Here is a 17,596-nt window from a genome sequence, read left to right on the forward strand (position 1 = left end):
TCTATGACCTGCTGATTTCAGCTCCCTTATGTAAGTGTATTTCTGGCCTCCACCCTCAGAGAGTCTGCTTCTTGTGTACAGTATGGGGAAGAAATCTGTAATTTTTTTTTTCAGCAGTGGGAGGGTACAGCTCAGTGGCAAAGCACTTGCTTAGCATGCTCGAGGTCCTAGGTTCAATCCCCAGTACCTCCATTTTAAAAACGATTTTTTTTTTCAAGTTCTCCAGGTAATTCTGGTGATGAGTTGGATCTGGGACACTGCCTCGGTGGACCTATGTTAGGTGACTTCAAGGTGGTACCAGGTCCCGGAGGAGAGGCACTCTTCAACCCCTGTCCTCTCTTACAAAAGGAGATGGAGAGTGTCTTCTCCTCTGGAAGCTGGCCCGGTGGTGCCGGAGGGGCCTCCTCTCCACCCCCTCCTTAAGCAGAGACTATTACTGTTAGAATGCTGACTTATTCTGAGTCTCTGGACTCTGAAATGACCGTGACATCATACCCATCTCTCTTCCTTGGTGTTTAGCATAAGGGGTGCACATAAATGTCTCTTGTGGAGTGAGGAAACCGGACGATCTGATGTACTTCTGAGCCCTGCTCATGGCGACAAAACACGGGCAGGGTGACATGCACGCGGAGCATCAAGAGATATGCCAGAAACACGCTCTGTGCCGGGGTGACTGCTGGTGGCAGTCTGCAGGGACAGAGGTGGGGCCTGGCAGGAGAACGTCCAGGATTCTCAGATAAACTTTTACGTTCTTAAAAGCAAAACCTGTCGGCTCCCTGAAATGTCACTTCTTTAACAAGGCAAGTGGGTTCTTCTCTCCCACTGCCTGTTTCTAAGAAGTGCCTATTATAAAGCCAAATTTTCAAAGACTATCAAAAAACTGATGATGGACTGAATCTTCTCTAATCTGAAGACATTAAGAAGTAAAATAGGAAAACATTTTGAAACTCTGTATGTCAGTTGCAACATTAAAAAAGTAGCAAAATGACCTCTCTTCCAAATTGTTTTACTTTGTAAAGGTTTCAGCCTGCGCTCTGGGGTAAGAGTGTGTGCCTGTGCGGGGGGCGGGGGAGGGAGGGAAGACATGGGGCTGGACAGGGCAGTCTGAGTGAGTCTGAAGAGGTGTGGCTTTTCCATCTGTCAGACCAACTCAAATCCCCAAAACAGTGAAGTCCTGCTGCCATCTCGTGGCAGCAGGAGACGTTCGCAAGAGGCACAATCCGCTCCGATTCTATAAACCAACCACCCACACACACATCCCCGTGGCCCACAGCCACAATGTTTATCTGCGAAAAGATCAGAGTAAGAAATAATCTCACTTTTTTTTATTCAAAAGGATCGAGTGCTTCACATCAGTTTGGCTCATAAAGACCTCAGGTCTTACAACTAAGGCTACCATGACATTTGTTCTGCCAAATATAACAGTTTCATGTTGAAAAAGGCTCAACATAAAAAATTACCTTCGAAACCTACTGGAACATTCTCATATACAGAATACTTCACAAATGATCCAGTTTTCTTCAATATTCAATCTTTTCGATTTCATCCATGTCTTCAGGGTCGAGTTGCTTAATGCTGCTGTCTAAAAGGACAAAAGAAAACGGAACGGTCTTATCCCAGGGCCTGAGTGAAACTTCATCCCACCCTCAGTTACACTTCTGAAGACAGTGACTCCCCGTCCGGAAAGCCTTGAGAAAGGCGCAGGCTCGCGGTTGGGTAACGAGGGGGTGGTTCCAAATAACCACTAGGACTAACTGCAGCAGCATCAAACATGCAGACAAAAGAAGCTGCACGTCTCGATACCCTGGGGCAGAGCGAGGCCAGGACGTGGTGCGGGGAGGCTGGGCAGGGGCCCGGCTGAGCTCAGGAGGAGTGAAGTGGGCATGGGGTGTGGGGGTGCTGGATGGCCACGAGGAGCCTCGCTTGCCATAGCAACAGTGATCTTAATGAGAAGCTCTTCCTCTGCCCCCACCCCTCAGTTATCCTAACTCAGGGGTGCTTAATCAGCTTCCCTGAAGGGTCCACAGTCAGCCTGCAAACCTTTTAAAGTTATATTTGGGAGTTTGAGATTTGCAAAATGTTAGCCATTATATATAAAAATAGATTGAAAAAACAAGTTTCTTCTGTATAGCACAGGGAACTACATTCAATATCTTGTAATAACCTTTAATGAAAAAGAGTATGTGTGTGTGTGTGTATATATATATATAAATGCATGACTGGAACATTGTGCTGTACACCAGGAATTGATACATTGTAACTGACTGTACTTCAATTTAAAATTTTTTTTAAATAAATAAATAAGAAAAATTATATTCCAAATGGCACATAAGTGCTTATATGCATTTTCCTGGGGATAGTGTCCTTTGCTTCCCATGAAGGTTAAGGACCACTGATTGTCCTAAAGGTGACAGATACATCTGGAGTCCTACAAGGGCCCCTCATCCCTGGCTCCCCAGCCACATCTACCCATGGCTTTGGGGCGGGGGGCAATTCAAGAACAGGACATCACAGCTTGTATCATGCTTCAAGTTTCCAGCAGAGTCCAAGAGTGTCTGCAAGCTGTCAGAGCCTGCCTCGTATAGATGGGGGCTGGAAGAAGGGCCTCAGGATTCAGGACTGTCCAAGTTGGTTGGTGGGGCAAGAGGAAGGGAAAAATTAGGATAAAGAGGAAGCTGGGGATACAACATCATCCTAAAAGCTCTTATTATTTTGCTTAGGGTGGTTCTTTATGGACGTGAAATCTGCTCCAGATCCCAGAATGAGCAATAATGGAGACATCTGAGCTCATGTTAATTCCACTTGATTTTCACATTTTTCTTTAACAACCACATATGAATGCACCACCCCATCTCACATTAGGAACTCTGGCTCTGAGCACCAGAGGCCTCCCACTCCATGGCTCCTGCCCGCATCCTGTCAGGAGCCCCGGGCTTGAGATCTGTGACTCGATCACCACTGCCAAAGCCCTCCCGCTCCAGAAGGGGCTACTCACTGAAGTGGTCCTGGATCTTCTTCAGCAGGGGCAGCTTGTCCAACTCAATCATGTTGAAGGCAAGGCCTTTTTTCCCAAAGCGGCCGGTCCGCCCGATGCGGTGGAGGTAGGTCTCATAGTCCGGCTCCTCTGCTTGGTTCACAGGAAGGTCAAAGTTCACAACGATTGTGACCTGCTTCACATCAATCCCTGGAAGAGGAAGGACACTGCAGGGGCCTGCACGCTTTCCCTTAGGACGTGGCTATTCAAGGGAATTCTCATGTAACAAACAAACTCTATAAATCAAGCCTGCTTTTCCATAGTTGGAATAGGTCCCCTGGTCAGGCAGTTTGCTTGCACAGTGTGTGTGTCTATGACACTGGGTGAGAGGTCAGTATAAGTGAATTCTACTGAAGTCTCAATACGTACACTGTGCGTGTGTGTGTGTGTGTGCGCGTGCGTATGTGTGCGTGTGTGTGTGTGCCCTGCGCACATGCACGTGGTGGGGAGGGGCTCTCACCCAGCCAGAGAGCCACTCCCTCCTCCCCACTCCTGCTGTGCGAGGTCCCCTTACCCATCCAGGGCCACAGCTCCACCCCATTCCACGGCCACTGCTCTGGTCAGGTCATTTAATCTGTTGCCTCCACTATTACAACAACTTCCAGACCGGTCTCCCCTCTCTCTCGTCTCCCACTCCTCTAATCCCTCACCTCGGGCACCACAGCCCCGTCTAGTGCACTTGGGTCTCCAGCCCAGCTGCCCACACTGTCCAGGATAAAGTACAAATAACTGAGACCTCCCAGCTCCCCAAAGTCCCGTCTTTCTCTCCTGACTCACAAATCCCTCACTGAAGTCACACGGTCTCGCCGCTTCCCAAGCAAACTGTAAACTCGCATCCGACTGAATTCTCCCCTTCCTTCAACACTGGTCCCGGCTCATGCTTCCCAGGAACACATCTGTGCCCGGCCAGTGCCTCTGTCCCCCAGCATGAGTAAGCTGTCTGGGTCATAATCTTTGTCCTCTCTGCTCCGTGCTTTGACTCTGAAGCAATCTGTGCGTTCTTTGCTCTGGGGTCTGGAGTTACACTGTCCAGTATGGTGAACATTAGCCTCATGGGGCTACTTAACTTCACACTGATTCAAATTAAAAATCCAGGTCCTCAGCCATGTTAGCCATACCCCACACGCTTAACAGCCACCATATGTGGCTAGTGGCTACCAGCTGGATGGCACAGAATAGAAGATCTCCACTGACGCAAAAGTTTCTATTGGAGGGCGCTGGTCCGGAGTGTCAGGGCCCAGGCAGTGAGCTCCCAGGGGCAGGAACCTCATCCTTTTTCAGGTTACTCTTCCCAAGTGCCAAGCTCAGCATTCATGGCAGATCCTAGGTTCTAACGGCTGAACTAGTAGTAAGTTAGGAACCATGGTGGGAGCATGGGGTCTGGCAAGGATATGAGGGGAGTGAGGAAAGCAGGAAGGCCCTCCTCTTGAAAAAACAAAGGTCTTTATTCCCCTAGTAGTCAACAGTTTTAAAATTAAAAACACCTCAGAGATGACCAACATTGTTAGTCATTAGGGAATGCAAGTGAGAAACACAGGCTACCACACACATCTACCGGAAAGGTTAAAATGAAAAAGAGTGATGATACTAACTGCTAACAAGGATGCAGGACAAGTGGAAGTTTCCTACATTGCTCGTGGAAATGCTAAGTGGTACAGTCGCTTTGGAAAGCAGGTTTTTAATTTCCTACAAAGCTGAACATACACTTACCATATGACCCAGAAATTGTACTCCCAGCTATTTACCCAAGAGAAATGGAAGCATGTGTCTATGTAAAGCCTATACATGAATGTTTATTACAGCTTTCTTCAAAACAGCCCTAAATTGAAAATAATCCAAATGTCCAAAACTGGCAAATGGATGAACTAACTGTGGTCCACCTGTTCAATGGAATACTACTCAGCAATGAAAAGGGATGGCCGATGGTATGTGTAACAACATGGATAAATTCAAGAGCATTATGTCAAGTGGAGTAAGTTGGACAAAGAGGCTACAAACTGTATGATTTAACTTATACAGTAACTGGAAGAGAAAGAAATACAGGTACAGAAATCTACTCAGCAGTCGCCAGGGGCCAGTATTGCAGAGACAGATTGCAAAGGAGCAAAAGGAAACTTTGAGAGGAGATGGAAATATTCTGCATTTTGATTATAGTGACGGGTATGTGACTATGTATGCCTGTCAAAACTCAATGAACCATATTTTTAAAAAGAGTGAATTTTATCATATGTAAATGGTGCTTCAATAAACTTGACTTGAAGTGCGCATGCACGTGTGCGCACACACTCACACACCTCGAGCACAGACGTTGGTCGTTATAAGGACTTTCTCCTTCCCATCCCGAAACCTCTGAATGATGGAAGCTCGCTGATCCACGGTCAGCTCTCCGCTTAACAAAGACACCTGGTGGCCATCCTGCATCATCTCCACAGTCAGCCACTTGGCATTTCGACGAGTCTGCATGAGAATGAAAACCCAGCACAGCCCCCCAAGTTAAAACAGCCTGGCTGTGTGTGCAGCGCTCCCGTCTGCAGGGCAGGGAGCCGGCAGGGCTGCCGCAGAGTTTCATTTCACCTCCCCTCCGGGCCTAGAAGAGCCTTTGAATGTGGCAGGGAATTCTCCCTCCCACTGTGATTCTACGGGTCACATCCTCTCAACTTGTCAGAGTTTTGGCTTCTCAGCCACGATACCAAGACGAAAGTGCTCCGCCTACCTCTCACGGGGGTCTGAGGACAAAATAAGAGAACCAAACACCAAGAGCATCAGACGCTCCCAGAGCGCTCTGTACACCTCGGGCGCCTGGTGGAAACCTGTACCCCCACTGCGCTCATTTGCTTTCATGACAATTTGATGAAGCAGCTACCTAATTTCATTTTAAGAATTAAAAGATAAACCTAGAGCTTAAAAACATTAAGTGATTTGCCCAAGGTCACGTGGCAGCCCGTGGCAGAGCTGAGCTTTCCTTTGCTCTGCAGAGGTTTCCAGCGCGGTCCGTGTGCCAGGCGGGGCTGTTCTGGGGCAGGCGTGAGGGTGAGAGAGGCGGGTGGGATCCTGCCCTCACGGAGCTGACAGCGTTCACGTGGTGGGAAAACACAACCAGGACACGAATGTGAAAAATGTCGGACAGGAAAATAAATACGAAAATAAAAATAAGGGGTATTAATAGTGGGTGAGTGAGTGGCTCCTTCGCTCATGGTAAGTCAGGAATAGAGGAACATTCTTAACCTGATAAAGGGTGTCTGTGGAAACCCCACAATGAACATCAGCCTAACGGGGCAGAGTCAGAAGCAGCCCCGCGAACACCAGGAAGCCCCCTGGTTAGCATCACACTGAAGTCACTCCATTACTTAACCTTTCTAAGCTTCCCCGTAAAATACAGATCATTTCTATTCAGAGTTGCTCTGAGGATTAAACAACATAGTGCACAGAGAGTGCTGACCACGGTGCCCGGCTCTAGGCGCCTCCCAGCCTTCCTGTCCCCTCCGTCCGCCGACAGGGAAGTTGGGCAGGACAGAGATGGGTCTCGGCGTTACCTGGCAGAAGATGATGGCCTGGCCGATGGTGATGCCGCCGTAAATGTTGCACAGAGCCTGGTACTTGTCCTTCCTGTCCCTGCACAGCACGTAATACTGCCGGATGTTGTTCAGCGTCAGCTCCTCTTTCCGCAACTTGATGACATTAGGGTCCGGAATGATTCGCTCTGCAAACTGCCACACAGACTCTTCAAAGGTGGCAGAAAAGAGGAGCATCTGGCACTCGGAGGGCAAAGCTCTGTAAGGAGGAGGGAAGAGGGAGGTCACCCAACGGCCGGGCCCGTCGCCCTCCTCGGGGGTGGACTCCAGCACTTGACCCACTGCCATCAGCAGCCCCCCGCCCCCGCTCTGGGGCCAAACACCCCGTGTCAGCCCCTCCTTCCCACCAAGAATTTGGGAAAATGCGTAAACTGGAGGTGGGCCCCAAGAGTGAAGGTGAGGAAAGAGTTCTGCAGGGTTTGGGGTTTCTCATGCCAGCATTCCCCTTACGAGAGACAGGCTCATGGAGCCAAGAGTGTCAGTCCAGGTGCTGACTGTGGCCATCACCTGGCACAAAGCTCAACGGGGAAGAAGGACCCAGAGGTCCATCATTCAGTGGCAGGTGCGCTATTTCTTGGGCGGGAAAGAACAACAGCCACGTGAACTCTGTTTGGAATGGGAAGAACCTGGATATAAACAAAAAGGGAGTGAAAAGGGGAGACGCTGCCACATGTAGAGTGTTGACTGAGCCCACAACGGGCTCAGGCTAGTTGGTACCAAGTTCAAAAACAGGCAAAATGAATCTACAGAGTCAGCAGTCAGCAGAGAGTCAAGCCTGGGAGGAGAGAGGGCCGGGGACCGGACAGGGGCTGCGGGGGACCTCCGGAGTGCAGGCAAAGTTGTATGCTATGATCTGGGCCACTGGCCCCTGGGCAGAGCCTCTCTGTGATAATTCACCCAGTGGTACACTTAGGATTGGTGTATTTCTCTCTGCATATTTTATACATCAATTAAAAAGTTAATTTTATTTTACAAAATAGAAGCCAGACCAGAGAGAAATGACCACTTTTGAGGAGACAGCAAAGCACTTAGAGAGGAAGCCATTAGTGCTAAAAGGGAGGAAAGATTAAACAGCCTAGTGATTCCCAAACACGGCTGTGAGCCCGGGACCTGGACCATCGGGGGACTTCGCAGAACAACGTGACGAGCTTCTGGGTGACTGTGGCAGACTGGCCACACGTGCCACCTTCAGCTTCCGTATCCCACTAATGTGATTGTAAAAGGATAAAAAGACATGAAGTCACGAAACGTGGAGAACAGGAGAGGACAAACGGGTGGATAAGACGTTCCAATGTGTTTCTGGAAGCTGGAAAAGTGTGGTAAACGAGAAGGTGGATGAAGCTGCTGTCCCAGCGCTATAGAGGAAAATGCTGGTGAAAAGGCAGTGGTCCCCTCAGAACCCCCGGGAGGTCTAGGACCTGCAAGCACCAGAGACCAGAGAATTAGCAGGGAAGGCCGGCGGGGGCAGGGGTGGGGGGGTGCTAGGAGACAAGAGGAGAATCCGCATGGGCCTCTGGGCCTGCTGCTCTAGCACAACCCTCTGTCTGGAAAGAGATGGCACCCGGAATGGTATCTCAAGGTCGGGGCCATTTCATTCCAAAAAGAAAATTTATACAAATTATCCAAGGAAAGGAAACATGGGCTGTTCTGCAGAACACACTGGATTTTGAAGACTTAGTATGAAAAAAAAGGAATGCAAAATAATTCATTAATAATTTTTATATTGGTAACATTTGTTAAGATGCTATTTTTGATATGCAGGGTTAAATAAATAAAAATACATGAATTTCACCTGTTTCTTTTTTTTAATGTGGCTATTAGAAAATTTTAAATTATACATGTGACTTGCATTGTATTTCTATGGGACAGTGCTGTGATTTAATGCATTTTAAGCAAAAGGAAGGAAAACTGCACAATGGAGGGATAAACCACCAACATAAATACTCTATCTAATTTTACTTAATATTCTCTTGAGTAGAAAGCCCTTTTTGACTGCTGAATCTTTCCTGGGCTTCTGAATCTTTCATTTGCTGTTCTCTAAAAATTTACCAACTTATTGGTAAGGGATGGCAAGAAGGGAGTCTCGCTTGGTCTTTGGCCAAAATTATCTTAAATAGGAAGGCTGGCTGAGAATACGTGTAAGGAGCAGCTGGACCCCGTCTTACTTGGGCAGCTGAGCATATACAAGCAGAAGAGCCTCATCAGAAGGGGATGGTAAAGCTGAACAGAGGAGCAAGTAGAAATACACATACTGAATGGTGGACCCCTCTCAGCCCATCCTCCTGCTTCGCTCCCAGGACGCCAGCCACCAAGTGTCCCAGGAAGGACACTAGAGACGCTACTCAGTCCTAAAGACCTGCTGGGGCAATCAGCCTCCAAGTTACAAGCCCCAACCATGCGCACAGAGCTGGCGATGAGCTTTCCAGTTCCTCATCTCAGATCACGAACCAGAGATGAGGAGGGATCCACCACCAAAGACAGAGGCTGCAGCCAACAAACAAAAAAGGAAACTGAGATAATTGAGAGGCAGTGCTGAGAACAGAAAAAAAAAAATTTTAATCCTATAACGAATATCCTCAAAGAGACAACTGTAGACATTGTATCCATAACACAAGAAAAGGAGGCTAGGAAAAAAAACAGGCGACGAGGTCAATAGGACCCAGGTCAGGAAAGGGCTAACCGGCTGTATGACATTAGTGATGGATGGAAGGACACACACAACTGGGCTAAAGAGTAAACAAGGGAAACAGAGCGGATGAATTTGGGACCAGGCATGGCGGGGGAGGGGAGTGAAAAGCACACATGGAGACTGAATCGCTCCAGTTCAGGATGGGATGGGCAATACTTCTAAATTAAGGGTTTTTTGCCTCCTTCAGTGCTCGGCTGGGAACATGCTGACCTAGCTTGGCCACACCATGCAAAGGGACATGCATGATCGGATCTTTCCCTTGCCCTCCCTATGACACTGAGTGAAGTTCCATTTCCTGGTTCAGAGGCTGCAAGTAAAATGTCCTGTGGATGAACACGGGGGAACTGTTGCTAACAGGTGCCTCTCTGCTCTCAGCATAGGGCAGAGCCTTCAGATCTTACTGGTGACATATCAAGCAATATGTCAAATCACAACACAAAGTATATTTCCCCTACCTTTTAGGTACTTGCTTTTGAAAAATGGAGTCTCAAAACATCTTCTTGACTTCTATGAAGTTTTGATACATCACAGAAAAATATAAAACAAAATACAAACGAATTTTCCCTCAACTATCTGCATGTGCAGCAGACAGTGCAGATGTAAATTCTGGCAGATTCCATTCAATCTATAAATTTCTCAACAAAGAACATGAGATGATCTTAACCAGCTAAATGTTCTGCATTCTTTGTATACAATTCTGAAAAGGTGTTCAGTTTGCTTATCTGTGATATTGAGCTTTTCATTATTAAAGTTTCTGGACACTTTTCAGTTTCCTCGGAGCTACAGAAGATTTCTAACTGTGCAGAAATGGAAGGAGAGAGGCACCTTAGACATGAGCCTACAGGAGGCCTGCCACTGTGCTGGCCATTGAAAGGATTTAAAATGTTGGCTTGAATGTGACAATGAATATATATATGTTCATGTATAATTGAAAAATTGTGCTCTACACTGGAATTTGACACAACATTGTAAAATGATTATAAATCAATAAAAAATGTTTAAAAAATTAAAAAATAAAATGTTGGCTTGAAATATAAGATTCCAGGCAAAATTTGGTGCAGACCCAATACCTGGATTCCATCTGTAAGCGTGCAGCGCAGGAGTAAGGCAGTCAGGCAAGACTACAAACTGAAGAAGCTGGGAAATCACAGCAGGCTGGAGGCCTGCCGAGCTGGTGAAAGCAAGGAAAACCCAAGCTCGTCTGAAAGGTGACGGAGGCGGGGACACAGCAGTGGAGACCATTAGGGGCAGCAGGCAAATGAAATCCCTCATCTGGACAGAAGCTCCGGGAAGAAAGGACGGGCGTGAAGGTTACCTCTGAATACGGATGCTTTGGTCCGAGAACCCTTGCGTGTCAATCATCACGTCGGCTTCATCCAGGACAAACACGCGAATCTTAGTCAAATCAATTAACCTTCGCTTGAAACACCAGTCTAGGACAGTCCCAGGAGTGCCAATTACAATCTGTTTGGTGATGTCGGTGCCTCTGGGAACTGCGGAGAAAACAGGTTCGAAAGCCTCCTTCAGATGCAGACAACACTAACAGTCCACGATTCAGGGCAATGCGACACACAACGCTTAAGCAAAAGCACCTTTCCTACCGGTTTTCTGAGTGCACACCCTGAGGGTCTTTGTGGTTTTTGATTTTGCAGAGCTTTAAGAATAAATACCTGAGTTTCTAGGTTTATGCTAATCCTAACGGTCCTGCACATTGGATTCTGCCCCATGGTCATTTAAAAAAGTCACCCTAGGACCTACTGTATGGTACAGGGAACTATATTCAATTTCTCATAATAAGCTATAATGGAGAAGAATCTGAAAATATATGTGTGTATACATATATGTTTGTATAACTGAATCACTTTTCTGTACAGCTGAAACTAACATTATAAATCAACTACACTTCAATACAAAATAAAAATAAAATTTAAAGAAGTGTCACCCTGCAGTATCTCAACTGTCCTGAAGAAACACTGGCACCACTGTACAAACCCTCCCCAAATGGACAACTACCAAAACACGTCTATCACCAGGTCACATTAAACAAATAACAGAATATTATGCAGCTACTTAAAAGAATGAGGTGGGGCTATACATACTGACGTGAAAAGATGTCTAAAACTTGTGTGTTTATGAACACTATGATAAAAAATGCTCCCATTTTTGTAAACACTCAGAAACGAAAAATAAAGATTTGTTAACAAAACCAGTCATCTTTGGAAATAGGTTTTTGAAAGATAAGAAAGAATAATTTTCATGTTTACTTTTTCATTTTCTGTGTTTTAAAGTTTTTTTTCATTGTATTCATATATTTTAATTTAAAAAGTGGAATAACACAAGGTGTTCTGCACAGAACTGAGGCTCACAGAAGAGCAAGTGAAAGCACCCTCTTCAGGACGTGGGAATGATGCAGGTAGCAGTTACTGGGTCTTTGTCACGGGCCAGGGGTGCGCACAGGGCTTTATCTGTATCATGTCATTTAACTCTAGGAACACGTCTGTGATACAGGTGCCGTGACAGCCCCCGTTTTAGAGGCGAGAAAGCAGAGAAGGATATACCACACTGGTCAGTGGTCGAGTCAGGACTGGGAACATCAGCCAGGACTGGCTTGCTGTTACATACTTTGATTCCCTCGAATGGCGTACATCACTTGAACGTCCACACAGAATTTCCCCATCCGTTCGACCACTCGGCCAGTCTGCAGAGCCAATTCATAAGTAGGAGCCAGGCAGAGGCACTGAGAGAGAGAGACAAGGGAGCAGGAGAAAAAGTTCCTAACACCCATCATGCAATTTCAAAATACAATGAAATTTTCTACAGGGAGAGGCAGAGAAGTGAAATTGGAGATCTTGGTTGGATAAAATATTTTTAATTGACTACAGTTTAGCGGCTGGTAGATCTGGGATAAATGCAGACTACAGAAGGGGAAAGGGGCTGAAGGATGGAGAGACAGTTTCCTTTTAATTTTCCTCTCCAAAGGGTTAAGAAGAAACACAGGTTACATAATGGTCATGCTTTTTTGAAAGTCTGCCTGTTTCCAGAACACTCCCTGCCTGGTCTGATCCATCTCACACATCTGGGGCAGAATATTCCCTCAAACTCTTTGATCTGTTACTTCCATTCCTCCACTATGAACGGTGGTTGTGGATGAATGAGGATGTTAATGGAAGAAACTGGTGATACTTATTGTGCTTTTGAGTTACAATTAAGGATCTGAGATAGGGAGAGGGAAACACAGCTAAAGTGATTGAAAAAACAACAGCAACATAGTTTCCACACACGTCTCTGCAAGTGTTCAAGCACAGCTTCTCCCAAACAGTTTTTATTCATGGCATCAAACCTCAGATATAAATTTCCCTGAACTTGTCTACAGAAAGCCCACGATTTCATATACCCGCCACTGGTCATCCACAGCCATCGCTTCTCGGTCAGAGGCTGGGAGCTTCCTAAGAGATTCCCTGTTTCCCTACAGCGTTGAGCGCACGCAGCACTCAGGTTCCCAGGGTGTCAAGTGAGTTGATGAGCACAGGCTGGGCAAAGAAGGAAAGATTACCAGATACTCTCTGTGAGGGGACGCTAGGCTGGGAGAAGGGCAAGCTCAGATCCAGTCCCCGCTCGGTCACTCTCTGCCATATGTGACTTTATGTGAGACCTTTCCCTCTCCAAGCCTCAGTTTCCTCCTCCGCCAAATGAGAGGGACTGGGTGAGCTACACCCATACGGCCATCACTATGAACGCTCAGTTTATGCCGAGCACGGTGCTAAAAATGTACATCATTTCATTTAATCTACATGACAATCTTATGGGGCAAGTATTCATTAAGTCAGTCATTCAGTGCTTAATGAATGGTTTCTACAAGCTAAGCATTGCGCTTGCTATTAGAGTTCAAGGGTGAAAGGAATAACCAGGATCCATACCTTCATAAATGTTATCTTTACAGACAAGAAACCACGCTGGGAAAGATTTACTAACTCTCCTAAGACTCCCAGCTGGCAAGCAGAGAGGCTGGGATTAGAACCAGTCAAACTATAAAGCCTGTGCTCTCAATCACTGCCCCACACTGCTGCCCAACACACCATGATTTTAGGAAAGAACGTCTATTCTAAATAGCGTCACATCATTGCAGCAAGATCGCCTATTACTAAAATAACATTAGCATTGCAAGCATTCCCAGCTCTCTCTCAGCCTTTCCTTACCTGTGGAAACAGTTCCAAGGCGTTAACTCTGCTTAGCATTGCCAAGACAAAAGCAGCTGTCTTTCCTGTTCCAGACTGGCTCTGGGCTATGAGGTTCTGGGGTCTGTAGAAAAGAGGAGACGCTGGGCATAAACTGAATACAAGATCCTGGGCATAAACTGAACAGAAGAGACTAGAAATGGCCAAGTTGGAAACTCACGGATGTGCCAGCATCATAGGGAGAGCCATCTCTTGGATTTTGGATGGTCTGTTAAATCCCATTGCATAGATTCCTTTGAGTAACTCTTCTTTTCTGTCCAAAAAAAAAAAAAAAGAAAAAGAAAAAACTTAATCTATAATTGGTCAGTAGCTTCAGTAATACAACCTTGAAAGGTGCATTTCTAAATTAGGCTACTTTGCAACTGAGCATGACAAGTAAAATTAGGAAATATATAATTGATACCTCAACTCCCAAACATATACAAACATGCCTGTAGTTAAACCACTAGAATAAGTTATGTTAAAAGCCTAAGCCAAGGGCAGGATTAAGTGCCTAAGATTGAACATTGTGTTGAACCAAGGGAAAAAAAAAAAGGGAAAACTCAACTGACAAAATAATGCCAATTTTCCAGGAGAGTTTTATTTTCTACTCAGGCAGAAAACTAAGTGAGACTTATTGTTTATTTCTCTTTAATTAGTGACAAATTTTGATGTTTTAACAATTTTCAGAGAAGACAAAGTTTCATTTAGGTAATTCTTGTATCAGTTCTCTCTAGGAGCAGAAGACACAACATTAGCTCATTCCTCTGAGCCAGTATTTTGAAATGCATCTTTCCTGGGGTCTCATGATAGATGCTGGAAAAAGGATAAAGTGAAGTAGGCTAGAACACTTCCACTACAATGAAATGCACATTTTGAATGTGCTTAATTGGTAGATTAATTGGTAGATTACTGGCCAGCCAACTTTTAATCATAGGTAAGCTTCTCCATCGGGATTTTGGATTTCCCCCCTTAAGTGCATATCAGTAACTGTCCCTGTTAAAATACATTTCCTTAATGCCAAATGATAAATCCCTAGGAAATGCAAACTCACTTGGGAAAGTTATTCATTTAAATACTATTTGAAACAAAAATATAATTAGGAAGTTTAAAGCTTGTAATTTATCTGAAGGGGGTGGGGGAGGATATTTGGGCCATCAAAATCCCTGTTATCTGTGTTCTGGTATGAAGACTAGCCATATGGCTGTGTCTGGCTGGGCTAGCCCCCTTAGCACAGCAAGGTTAAAATATTTTATCATCAAAAATGTTCTCAAGTCGCTGGACAACTCAGATATCCCAGGGTCCCTCTTTGAACTATATTTTAATTGCATGCAAAAAGTCCACATCTCATTTGAATATTGAATATTAGAACATGAAGGAGATCCTGATGGTTTTCACGACTAGCACATTAGTTTGCTCTGTGCTGTGCTTTCCAGCATGTTCCTACACGTAAAGTAAAAATACTCACAGCCGCAGCTCTTCAAATGTTTTCACTGAGTAGAGTGGAGAGCTGGGATCCTTTTGTAAGACTTCAACTAGGTGACTGGATTCTACTAAAGACTGCCGGATTAACTTGTTTAAGAGTGAATTAGCTGCCAAATCCACTGGAAAAGCAAGGATGAAAAAGGGGATATTGCAGGGGGAAAGTCAAGCCTCCTGAATGACATCTAATAAATTGCTCCCTCCCATTCAGTGGTTCTATATCAAGCAACTGCTCCTACTCTCAGTTTATTCTAAAAGAAGGATCTAGAAAGAATGACACAGCACTGAGAATTCTTTTTTTTAAATGAGGATTCAGTTTCTTACACTCTGCTAGGATACACTAGCCTCTAACCTCAAGCAAGCCTACATCCATTGCCCCCAGGCTAATTTTTCCTTGCCAGCTGAAAATTCTTAACCCGTTCCTGCATATTCTACTTCAACTTCCTCTAAAGAAATAATCCCCACTCCTGAGTTAGGATTTCTTCTGATATCCACTATTTATGAAAAAACAGAAGCAAAGATGTTTCTTTTCCAATTAAGATTACATTATTCACTCACATTGTGAACGTAATGATTAACTGAAACAGAATGCCAGTAAATACACGCAAAGGACTCTATTTCCTACCTCCATCTTCTTCATCATCTTCGGTGTAATTAACAGAACCATCTAAAAGGATGGAAGAGAAACAATAATGGTAAAGATAAATGCCAAGCAGAAATGCAGAGTATTATCCCAGCTTCTCTTGCCAAAGCTATAGCGTGCACAACAGGAAGGGTTAGGCAGTGGAGGAGCCAGTAAAGATTGGAAAAGTGGTGGAGGGCCTTGAATATTAAATTAAGGGAGCCAAGGATACCAGGGATGTGAGGAAAGCAATGCTTTCTAATTAACTGAGGCCAGTTTGCTTTACTCTGACAGCACTCACCTACGTTTGGGACGGCAGTACTCCTAATACCTCGAAGGTTCTTCCAGGGGTAGATGAGATTTGAAAGCTATTGAAAGACACAAATTTCAATCAGTATTAGGAAGCAAGCCATCAAGCAGCCCAGTGCTACCCCCAAACAGGGGCTGGAAGGGAGGTAGGGAAGGCCACTCCAATACTGTTTCCTTTGCAATATTATGTATTAATAGGTTCCTTTCAGGAATAGGTCTCCTGTATGAATTATCCTAAAATTGGAGGAGACTTTCTGCTGCCCTTGTACATGAAGTTCTTTATAAGTCTCTAGTCTACATGTGACAGTTCCTGGGGGGGGGGGGGTCACAGTACTTTCAAGGGATGGTAGATAGGAAAGCGCTCTGGCTGATGAGATGGAAGCTAGCCGAGGCTTAAGGGTCAAATTGGGAGAGCAGAAAACTCAGGGTCTAGCTGGGGCTACCAGCTGCTTTCCCTCCCGCAGATGTCTTCATTTGGCCCTCTCTAACCAAAGGTCTTGCTTCTCTCGGGGTCTCCTGTCCCGTGGCCCTCTTCCAAATTCCTGCCACATCTCCCCTCCACCCTTTGACACCCCACTCAAAACGCTAGCGGGGCTCCCCCTTCCCCACGCCATTAGGTCTCCCTCTGGGAGTGCTGTTCTAGCCCACGCCCCCTTGCCCTCCCCGGCTCGGTGTCGGTTACGTGGCTGTTCAGCCGCTCGCTCTCCGCTGCCCCCGCATCGCCTCCCCAAAGTAACGACGCCATAGCTGCGATCGCGGCTTCCGCCCCCAGCACGTGCGACCACCACAGGCGCGAGGCAGCGCCCGGCTCCACCCAGCGGCCAATGGGCTTCCTCCGGGGGCCGACCGCCCGCCGCGCGCAAGCGCCGGAGCTCGGAGCTGGGGTTCGGAGGGTGGGGGGTGGGAGGAGTCCGGCAGGAAGGAGGGGGCGGCGGAAGGAGGGAGAGGGCTGTAGGAGTGAGTTGGCCTCCTGGTTTCTCTTTGGCCATGCCCCCACCCGCGCCAGGCGTGAGAAACCCGGCCTGAGCGCTATTGTAGTGAACATTCGCCCGCAGCTGACTCTGCTAAGCCAGCAAGAGCATGGGACTCTAAGCGGCAGCAATCTTCCTATTGATACGAGAGTCCAACCTCTCTTCCCCCACCACCCTCTACCCAGACTGTTCTGCTGGTGATGAGGCAGGACCCCTCCACCCCACTTCAAGCTCTCGTGCCCGCGTTCCCCCGAAATTTCCGCCTCTGCATTGCAAGATATCAGAAAGGATAGCGAGATGCATAGGAAGGCGGAGAGTCACAATGGGTGAGGCTCATCGGACAAATGAATTCGAATGCGAAAAATGCCGACAAGGAAACAGAATTGTTCAAGTTCTCACCACTGTCCTTCTTACTAGATACCTGTGATGTTTCCACATACCGGCTTAGTTTAATTTTCATTCTGATTAAGTGCCTCTGCTTAAAGCAATCTGGAGAAAACGGTTTTCCTTTCGATACAATCCCCACCTCCTACCTGCACCTGCAAAATCCGGGATAGATTCCTTGCGCTAATGACTGCTAAATTTGGACAAAGTGACGGATCCTCCCCCCGACCCCTCCCCAGTTTTCTAACTGGAATCTTGAGATTTGGATCAGCATCTCTGGAAAAACGCCCCAAAACCCACTTATGATCTCTCCGTGGTG

At 46.3% G+C, this 17,596-nt stretch overlaps 1 protein-coding gene across 1 annotated transcript; it reads right to left on the minus strand.

The window, feature by feature from the left end:
- Positions 1-1,303: 1,303 nt before the first annotated feature.
- DDX25 (DEAD-box helicase 25) lies at positions 1,304-16,728 on the minus strand. The gene is made up of 12 exons (XM_006174318.2): positions 16,605-16,728; positions 15,915-15,981; positions 15,617-15,658; positions 14,978-15,113; positions 13,691-13,783; positions 13,492-13,594; positions 11,918-12,032; positions 10,611-10,788; positions 6,568-6,805; positions 5,329-5,491; positions 2,996-3,184; positions 1,304-1,582 (listed from the first exon to the last, which is right to left on the minus strand). The coding sequence occupies exons 1-12, from the start codon at positions 16,665-16,667 to the stop codon at positions 1,521-1,523; spliced, it is 1,449 nt and encodes a 482-aa protein (XP_006174380.1). The 5' UTR covers positions 16,668-16,728; the 3' UTR covers positions 1,304-1,520.
- Between the last annotated feature and the right edge of the window lie 868 nt (positions 16,729-17,596).

Source organism: Camelus ferus, chromosome 33, assembly GCF_009834535.1.
Source record: "Camelus ferus isolate YT-003-E chromosome 33, BCGSAC_Cfer_1.0, whole genome shotgun sequence".
Taxonomy (NCBI): Eukaryota; Metazoa; Chordata; class Mammalia; order Artiodactyla; family Camelidae; genus Camelus; species Camelus ferus.

Bases quoted from the DNA above. Each gene is read 5' to 3' on its own strand.
- DDX25 (XM_006174318.2), bottom strand. From the start codon at position 16,667: ATGGCGTCGTTACTTTGGGGAGGCGATGCGGGGGCAGCGGAGAGCGAG. The intron at 15,982-16,604 runs GTAACCGACACC...GTCTTTCAATAG, and splicing joins GCGAGCGGCTGAACAGCCAC to CTTTCAAATCTCATCTACCC. The intron at 10,789-11,917 runs GTATGTAACAGC...TTTTCTCCGCAG, and splicing joins CGCCATTCGAGGGAATCAAA to TTCCCAGAGGCACCGACATC.